Raw genomic sequence first — 9,680 nt, 5'->3', positions numbered from 1 at the left:
GACACGGATGGCAATAACAAAACGTACCCTAGGAGCCTCGAGTATAGTTCTTGGAATTCCCTACCATTTAATTATTTGTAGTGGAGATCAGTATCGGTGCACAAAACAATGATGGAACAGAGAATATTGAGTTTTCCCAATGCGACAAAAATACTCTTGGGCTCGGGGTTCTCCTTTTAGCTATTGCTTCTCCTTTTTAAAAGATGCTCTCTTTTTTAAAAGATGCGGTAGTAATTGGATTTTAGAATATATTTTATTTTAAAAAATATTAAAAAAATATTTATTTTTATATCAACATATTAAAACTATATACAAACATAAAAAATTAAAATTTTACAAAAATACTTTTCAAGTGCAAAAATAATTATGTACAAATTCCAAATAACAACTTTGACAGTAAGCATGCTTTAATTTGCTAGTTTTGTTCCTCTCTATTCTCCGTGTATTATGCTTATTTGTTGCCCTAAATAACCATACATTAAAAAATGATTCAAATATATGTTTATTTTCGAAGCAATTAAAAGTTCACTTTTCACAAATTATGCTTGAATTTTAGAAAGAAAATTATTTACTGTAGCGTACCAGTTTAGATGAGTATAGTTTATTTAAATCTGGATTAGAGAAAATGGTTGATTTTGTTATCCAAAAAATGAATATGATATATCGTCATGATAAAAGAAAATAAAAAGTAAAAGAAAATAAAATTTCACAATATTATTGATAATTATAATTATAATAAAAAGTAAAAGAATTGGTGTTTATATAATGTTTTGAATTTTAGAACAAGATACAAAATTCTATGACATATTTCTCAATTCACGAGGTATGGAAAAGTTTTATTGGTATGCATAAATGTTCTTTTTATTTAATTTCTAGATCTATTAGATAATATAATGAGTTTAAAATGAATTATTTTACTATTATAATATTTTGAAGGTAAAACATGTTGAAAATTGAATTTTTAAAGTTAAAAATATAAATAACATACTTAGATAACAAAATAGTATTGAATTAAGATCCAACTTGATAGCTAGCCCGTTTAAGGTTTAAATTCCAGGTTTTGACAGAGTTACTGAATCATTAAGGTTAATTTTTTTAAATTAAAATAATATTATTTTAATTAAAAAAATTAATTGGTTGTAACCGAGTTTTTGACCTGATTTTCTCAAATCTCCGAATCAACGTGCAGAATTACACTGAATTTTTTTTCTGTTTTTTCAACTTTAACATTTTTTTCAACTTTGAATTTGTCTATTAGACTGACTATATTACATACAAAAGAAAAGACAACAATAATAGATAAAAAAAACACATATTTCTATAATTTATATTTTAAAAGCATGGAAGTTAAAAAACATGTTATTTTATATTTCTACTTTTAGATTTTTAATTAAACATGTTTTTATATTTTATGTATTTATTATTCGCAATCCAAAGGTGGCTGAGCTTAAATTTCAAGCAAGAGAATCAATTTAAAAAATTAAAAAATTAACATATTACATGACATAGAAAACGTTAATTCCCGAAGAAGCTGTTAAAAAAGAAAGAAAAAAAAAAACATTCGATTAAAGGAGATGCCTTCTGTTAGAACATGAACATCAAATTCGAGTATGGGGCGAGGTGGGTCACCAGCCGCATGAACTTTTAGCATAAATATGATTATTAAAAATTATTTTTGAAAGGCCAAAAAGCCAACAAAGGGCAGGGCAATCAAAGCACGTGACCGCCCGATTACTTTCCTGCAAAACACTTCGCTCTTTTTGGGAATCAGACATCCTCTTGTTCTCTGATCAATCCCTTCAGTCTAATCACCGATTTTTTTATCAAGACTTCTCCCTCCTTGGAAAACCGGTCTCCCATGCTTTTATTTTTTTTAAATTTAAAATATTTTTTTATTATTCTAGTTTATTCTTTAAAGATTAAAAATCATTTTAAAATTTTATTATATGTGTGTGTATATATATATAATAAATACATTTTTGTTTCTTTTTACAACTATTGTAAATGAATTCTTTATTTAAAAACTTAAATATCTTAAATTATTTATTATAGATTTTACAATACAGCACAAATCTCAAAATAGCCAAATTTAATATAAATATGAGTGTTTGCTCTCTCGTTGCTGTCTAGAATTCGGTTGTTCATAGAGATAAAATTAATCTTGATGTGCATAATTAATTTAAAATACTATTACAATGAAAGGAATAAAAATCCAGCAAGAAATATTTTAGTTGCTGCAGTACAAGCAATGTTTCCCTTTTTATAGGACAAATTAAGAGCAGGTTTTTTCTCACATCTGCATGTGTCTCCACTTTTTGGCAATTAGCTTTGGTCCTCGGTTTCTTGGTTGCATCTCTCTCTTTCACTGACAGTCGGTCACTGTAATTTATATGACTAATATTTCTTTTCATTATAAAAAATTATACCAGTACAGATAGATTGCTTGCTCGTGTAGTTGTTTTGTGTCAAAAAGAAGAAGAGGAAGAAGAGGATAATAATGGTAGTGGAATTACAGAGCTGTGGTGGAACAGAACAGGGCAAGGGTAGAAGAAACCAAACATATGCCAACGTGGAATTTGTGGGGATCAACCAAAACTTAAAACCCACATTCTCAGATCTCTAGGATTTCAGAATTTCAGGTTTCACTATCATGCTTGCTTGTTTCTCGAGAAAATTCTTTTTTTCTGAGGTGGGCGTTGTTATGTAAGAAAGAAAGTGATTTTGGTTTCATTTGGAGATTTGCTCAAAGTGAGAATTGCAAAAGGGACCATTTTCTTGTTCTGGAAGTGTTTTGTGTTTTGCTTTTTTCATGTGCTTCTTCTTATTCTTATAGGTAAGAAAAGGAGTTATCTTTTTATGTTATTTGCATTACAGAACAAGTTCATATAGCAGAACATGGCTTTTGGGGTTGGTGGACAAGCTTTGATAAAAGAAGAGTAGTTGGAGTTTTGCAAAGTGAATGAAGCGAGGGTCAAAAAGTATCCATGGAAAGTAGGCGGAGTTTTGGGTTCTGCACAGTGGTATTTCTGGTTTTGGCATTGATGGAGATTTCTTCTGCCACTCTTTCTCCTACTGGTATAAACTTTGAAGGTCAGTCAACCTTTCTCATGGGATCTTCTCCATCTCACTTTCGTTTGCTCATTACAGCTTCTGTCCACAGAAGAAGTATGTTATTTTGCAAATTTTCTGTAGTAATATTATTCATTTTTGGAGAAGGCTATCTTATCCTCTACTAAATGCTTTTATGGCCTACAAGGGATTTCTGAATTACCCTCATTATCCCATCCTCGTACTTTAAAATTTATTTTATTTGTTACCATTAATTTTCGTGACGTGAAAGCACCGTAGCTTTAAAATAACTTCGTGGATAATTGACGGTACTTCATTTATGGAGAAGCTCATAGTGTTGATTTTTGCTACTTGTTTCAATTGAAAATTGAGCAGTGGTAGCTTTGATGGCCATAAAAACTGCTCTACTCGACCCATATAATGTTCTGGAGAACTGGGATATCAATTCTGTTGATCCTTGTAGCTGGAGGATGGTTACTTGCTCCCCAGATGGATATGTTTCTGCTTTGTAAGTTGCTTCTTTTGTTCCTACGTACATATATTTCATTTATATGTACTTCCTATATATCTTTTTTTTGCAGACCATGCCACTAAGTGTATGTTTTTATTTTTTTCCTTATAATTTTAAATAGGGGACTTCCCAGTCAGAGCTTATCTGGGACTTTATCTCCGTCTGTCGGCAATCTCACTAACCTGCAATCAGTGTAAGTCATAACCTTTTGTTTTTGCTGAGCAGTGATGGCATAATTCTTGAGTAGTATCACTGAAATGCGATTCATGCTTGCATAAATATGTAGGTTGCTGCAGAATAATGCCATTTCAGGTCCTATACCTGCTGCAATTGGCAAGCTGGAGAAGCTTCAGACACTTGATCTCTCGAACAATACATTTAGTGGAGATATGCCCACTTCTTTGGGGGACCTCAAGAACCTGAATTACCTGTCAGTTTCAAAATTTTTGTTATTTACTCCGGTTTCTTCAGAAGATGCTGCATGACTTGGAATTTTTCTTATTTAGATTAACGCACATTCTTACCCTTATGTTGTCTTCTGAGAAATTCAGGCGATTAAATAACAATAGCCTTACTGGACCCTGCCCCGAGTCTCTGTCCAATCTCAAAGGTCTCACACTTGTGTATGTCCTCCTTGCACCTATGCAACCCACTGATTGCTTGTTTAATAGTTATTGTTAGTTTTGTGAACATACCTATTCACCATTGTAAGTGATGCTATGCTTTTAGGGATCTTTCATTTAACAATCTGAGCGGTTCCTTGCCAAAAATATCAGCAAGAACTTTCAAGTGAGATGCTGTTGCTGTGTCTTTGAAAAATGATTGCTCCTCATACTAGTTACATTTTTTAGTACTTAATTGGAAATCTCAAACTCTCTTTTCATTTCAGAGTTACGGGTAATCCTTTAATATGTGGACCCAAGGCCAGTAACAGCTGTTCTGCTGTCTTTCCAGAGCCTCTTTCTCTCCCACCAGGTGGTCTGAATGGTGCTTATCATTCGTTTAATTTCTTTTTTCTGTTTGTTTGTTTTTATCTCCATGAGGAAAAATCATATATTTTTCTTTGCTTCTCTGTGGATTCATAGGTCAATCCAACTCTGGAACAAATGGTCACCGTGTGGCTATTGCTTTTGGTGCAAGCTTTGGTGCTGCCTTTTCCACCATAATAGTTATTGGGTTACTTGTTTGGTTGCGATATAGACACAACCAGCAAATTTTCTTTGATGTCAATGGTTAGTTTATACTCCATTTTTCATTTCTTCATTTTTCCTATGGATGTTCTATAAATGCAAGGAACCAGGGCACCAACTATAGTTCCTATTATGCTCACATCTGTCATCATGGAAAGTGAGTTGTTGAAAAAGCCATATAGTTGGTTGCTTTTGACTCGTTATAATGGCTCCAGCTATGAATTTTAGTGTTAATTGTCTGAGAAAAAAGAACAATAAATATAATCCCTTAAAAAATTAGACTGTAACACACTGTTTGTAGCATTATTTCCACACTAAGTGAAACTACACGTGAACTCATAGGGCCATCACACAATGTGATGGTCATACATTCATACATTGTATATAACGTTTCTTTCACCCCAAAAGTATGCCTGAACTCATAGGATAACCTGCCCTTTGTATTTGTTAAGTCATACTGGATTTTCTGAAAATGCAGCTTTAATATAGTCATGGCTACAGAAAAGGAGGGTGAGTGGAAGAGAATTTGAATACTCTAGTGGTTTCAAGTCCAGGAATTTTACCATCGCACCAGTAACAGCTCTTTTATATCTGCTGTTTCAAATAATTGTAAAATGTGTTTTGTTTAGGTATTCAATCTGCATATAGTATTCTCAAAGATTGAATTTGTGTCCTCATGGTTGCACCTCAAAAACCTTACCATTATGCCAAGCAAAGGACCTTTCTTAGCTACATCTTTTTAATTCTTCTAAATTTATTTCAATTTTGATTATTCTTGATTCACTTCATTCATTTTGCTTATGATTTTACTCTTTTTCCTGCATTTTCCATTAAAATTCTCAACTATGTGTTGCTTGTCAGAGCAATATGACCCAGAGGTATGCTTGGGCCATGTAAGAAGGTATACATTTAAGGAGCTGCGTAATGCAACTGATCATTTCAGTTCAAAGAATATTCTCGGAACAGGTGGATTTGGCATTGTGTACAAGGGATGGTTGAATGATGGAACTGTGGTGGCTGTCAAAAGGCTGAAGGACTTTAATGTTGCTGGTGGTGAAATCCAATTCCAGACAGAAGTAGAAACCATAAGTTTGGCTGTCCATCGAAATCTTCTGAGGCTCTCTGGGTTCTGCACAACTGAGAATGAAAGGCTTCTTGTTTACCCCTATATGCCGAATGGAAGTGTAGCATCCCAATTAAGAGGTCAGTAAAAATTAACTCTCAAGTTTTTAGTAATCGATGCCCAATTTTTATTGTCTAAGGATTTAAACTTGCATGTGGCATGCTAATAACCCCAAATGTGGTCATAAACCATATAGCAAGTACACACATAAAGAATCTACTGACAGAAAAGATGCATCCTCATTAATGCCATGCCATTACCTTTGTGACAATCTTTCAAGCACGGACATCATATGACTAATTCATCAGCGGGCACCACCAAAGTAACACCATTGATGCACAAGAACTTCTGAGGTGACTTGAAGGACCAGTGAAACCTCCACCACCATATCAGTACCTATCTACTGCCACTGCCACTGCCACAATTAAGTGAATGCTCTTCCCCTGGTGCCAAGTGTCTGTTTGTTGTAATTTGGCAGCTTACCTTTTTCTGACTGAATCTCAAGCATCCACCCCCTAATAGCCACAGGATTCTACATAAAAATACGAAACTTGGCATATCAGAATTAACTTCCAATTTTGTTGTCCATTATTAAATTTAAATCCAGTCTTAGATAATATTGCTGTGTTTCATCTCCATTCTTCCAAGTACGTCCTTTAAGAAAACATTTATTGGAAATGATATCTTTGCAAGTTTAGCTTTAAGTATACATTTTTAAATGAACTCATCTAGAGCTCATTGTTTGCTTTACAGTTGAGTTTCTCATCCTATATGGTAATTTAGCGTATCATCCCACTTGACTGTTTTGGCCAATTGAAATTTTCATGTAATGAGATATGGCACTTCTGTTTGTTGGAAAATTAACCACATCATTGTTTTCGCAAACTGGCACATCAGCTCACCTGTTTCAGCTACCATGGTTAAGCCCCCTTTCCTTTATTTCTAATTGTCTGCTCGTGTTTAATCTCATTGTTTGTGGGTTCCATCTTCAGATCATATTCATGATCGACCAACTTTGGACTGGGCAAGAAGAAAGAGGATAGCTCTAGGTACAGCTAGGGGGCTCCTATATTTGCATGAGCAATGTGACCCCAAAATTATTCATCGTGATGTCAAAGCGGCCAACATTTTGTTGGATGAGGACTTTGAGGCAGTTGTTGGAGATTTTGGGTTGGCAAAGCTTTTGGATCACAGAGATTCCCATGTGACCACAGCTGTTCGTGGCACCATTGGCCATATTGCTCCAGAGTATTTATCAACAGGTCAGTCATCAGAGAAGACTGATGTGTTTGGGTTTGGGATCTTGCTTCTTGAGCTAATCACAGGCCAGAAGGCATTAGATTTCGGAAGGGCAGCGAACCAGAAAGGTGTCATGCTTGATTGGGTACACACTCTGTCTTTCCACTCTCTCTCACTGTCTATCCTCCCCTGCTTCACCCCTCCATCACCTTGTAGCTTTTTTTAACCATGAATAAATAATTGAAAGATAACATGATGAACTCAGCACTTAAAACTGTGGACTTTTGGCATTTGGGACATTTTTAGGTGGACTGTCTTGAGATTGTGCAACGACTTGTTAGCATTCTTAGTTATCTGCTCGTAAGAGTGCATTAGACGTTTCCAACAACATTAACAGGAAAAGAAAAGAAAAAAGCATGATCAACTTCAATTGTTGACTTTTCAGTTAAGATAGAATTCTTCAATGACAGAAATTCCAAGAATTCCACTAAGTATTGTTGAGTCTGAACAAACTGATCCGGGATCATTCTGCATTCAGATAATCAACACCACCTCATCTTTGCTCTTTTTTTCAGGTGAAGAAGCTCCATCATGACAGAAAGCTAAATCTTATGGTGGATAAGGATCTTAGAGGCAAGTTTGACAGAATTGAATTAGAAGAAATGGTTCAGGTTGCTCTTTTATGTACTCAATTTAATCCTTCTCACCGGCCAAAGATGTCTGAAGTACTAAAGATGTTAGAAGGTGATGGTTTAGCTGAGAAATGGGAAGCCTCACAAAAAGTGGAGACCCCAAGGTTCCGATCATGTGAAAACCCTGCTCAAAAATATTCTGATTTTATAGAAGAATCTTCCCTTGTGGTAGAAGCAATGGAGCTTTCTGGTCCTCGGTGACTATCATTTCTTAATCATCCCAAAACCTCCTTGCGTGATCAAACTTGAAGTCGCAAAACTTTGAAAATGAACAGTATGTAATATTGTTGATAGTTGTTGAGTGCGCGTGAAAAATATGTAATATGCTCAAATATGCAAAAGCGAAATGAAAGACATGTATAAAACAAACATCTCGGTTCTTTCTTGGAAGATGAGTTTGAGCTGATTGCTCCCAGCTGAGATCTCTGGAAAATTTTGGAAATATGTTTGTGATTATAGGGAACTGAAATTTAATTTAGTCGATGCTGACATTTTGCCTTTGTAGCCAAAAATGTGTTGATGTCAAGTGTTTCGAATCTGTATGATTGTATATGCTCGTTTGATCGCTCGGGCTGCGACCTGCAATGACCTTTGCTTCCTCCCTAAAAACATAAGATAAACGACGGGAACTCGGTTGTGCTTCCCATGCCATACACTATATCTTCGAAGGTAGATCATCTGGACTTGAAGATGGATCCTATTGAAGGAGAGTTGCTGCAGTCAATACTTTTATTTTGGGTTTTGGCAAGCAAGGCAATCGAGTTTCATTATTGCTCAAAAAGGAACCAAGGCCCTAGGTACTCAGAGGCCAACCAAGACCAAACCAAAAAACCCAGAAATAAAATCAATTCTAAGTAAGATGATCTAACAATATGTCGGATGATAAGTGTATTAACTTGTATTCTTTAGATAATTCCGTCTTGATAAACCTCTGCTGTAAGTTTTTCAATTAGGATTAGAATAGCTTGTTGATACGGAGCGGGAAATAGTCATCATCGTTATGTACGTTTGTCACATTACAAGCAATGAAGATGCAAGTTCTCTTTAGTTGCAATTGTGATGGGAAATTATCAAATATTGTTCTGAGGGGATTTGATCATTTGCAAGTAGTTAATGACCGTGCTGAACACATGAAGTTGGAAGGATCTCGATGAGTAACTATTAGCACAGGATTTTATGGATTAGATTGATAAAAAAAAAACAGTTCAAGATGTTCAAATAAATAATTTAACTTAAAATAATTATAATTTTTAATTCCATCATTAAATCAAACTTAAATTTTACAGGTAAATCCCTAATAGAAATAAACTTTACTCGGTCAGTAGTTCCTTCCTGGGCTCATTTGCTTTCAGATTCGCAAGATTCCACTATAAAGGCCATCGAAATTACTTTTGAAGTTTCAAACTATAATTTAGACTTTTTGCTTGTTAATTTTATATTAAACTCAAATCTACAACCTTTTTTCCCTCGTTAGGAATACAATAGTCATGACTCATGCATATTCTGTTATGTGGTTTTGCATTCATTTTCCAGGAATTGATTCATATTAATTGGAAAGTTCCAATCTGGAATGCCGATGGCTTCAAATAAACAAAACAAAACAAAACAGAAAAAGTAACCGGATTAATGCATTCAGAGACGGGGAGAGATGTTCACAGTAGCATATAATCATGTGAACTGGTACTTCATTTCATGATGGAACTGACACACACACTTGGTAATCAACAGCAAAGATAAGAACACTCACCACAAGGTCTCGCAGAGGTACTTCTGCTTAGAACACAAACTTTTTATTATCAACATAATACAAAAAGGAAAAACCAGAAAAGAGTCGTGACCGTGCCGTTCTGTATGAC

General features: G+C 34.7%; 1 protein-coding gene across 3 annotated transcripts; it reads left to right on the top strand.

The window, feature by feature from the left end:
- The first annotated feature begins 2,207 nt into the window (after positions 1 to 2,207).
- On the top strand, positions 2,208 to 8,328 carry NIK3 (NSP-interacting kinase 3). 3 transcript variants are annotated; one of them, XM_011035813.1, is made up of 12 exons: positions 2,208 to 2,639; positions 2,875 to 3,090; positions 3,445 to 3,577; positions 3,702 to 3,773; positions 3,867 to 4,010; positions 4,132 to 4,203; positions 4,310 to 4,369; positions 4,470 to 4,567; positions 4,666 to 4,812; positions 5,632 to 5,973; positions 6,886 to 7,277; positions 7,708 to 8,328. In XM_011035813.1, exons 2-12 carry the CDS (start codon positions 2,985 to 2,987, stop codon positions 8,023 to 8,025), a joined length of 1,884 nt encoding a protein of 627 aa, XP_011034115.1. In that variant the 5' UTR covers positions 2,208 to 2,639; positions 2,875 to 2,984; the 3' UTR covers positions 8,026 to 8,328. The 3 variants fall into 3 exon arrangements, with proteins under 3 accessions (XP_011034115.1, XP_011034116.1, XP_011034114.1); XM_011035814.1 differs by having other exon boundaries at positions 2,208 to 3,090; positions 4,470 to 4,558; XM_011035812.1 differs by having other exon boundaries at positions 2,208 to 3,090.
- The last annotated feature ends 1,352 nt before the right edge of the window (positions 8,329 to 9,680 follow it).

The sequence above is a fragment of the Populus euphratica genome, unplaced genomic scaffold (genome assembly GCF_000495115.2).
Source record: "Populus euphratica unplaced genomic scaffold, PopEup_1.0 scaffold85.1, whole genome shotgun sequence".
Classification (NCBI taxonomy): domain Eukaryota; kingdom Viridiplantae; phylum Streptophyta; class Magnoliopsida; order Malpighiales; family Salicaceae; genus Populus; species Populus euphratica.
The sequence above is the reverse complement of the archived record's forward strand: the minus strand, read 5'-3'. Positions and strand labels throughout refer to the sequence as shown.

Coding starts and splice junctions, on each gene's coding strand:
- NIK3 (XM_011035813.1), top strand. CDS start 2,985: ATGGAAAGTAGGCGGAGTTTTGGGTTCTGCACAGTGGTATTTCTGGTT. Junction 3,774..3,866: donor CTCACTAACCTGCAATCAGT/GTAAGTCATAAC, acceptor ATAAATATGTAG/GTTGCTGCAGAATAATGCCA. Junction 5,974..6,885: donor TGTAGCATCCCAATTAAGAG/GTCAGTAAAAAT, acceptor TTCCATCTTCAG/ATCATATTCATGATCGACCA.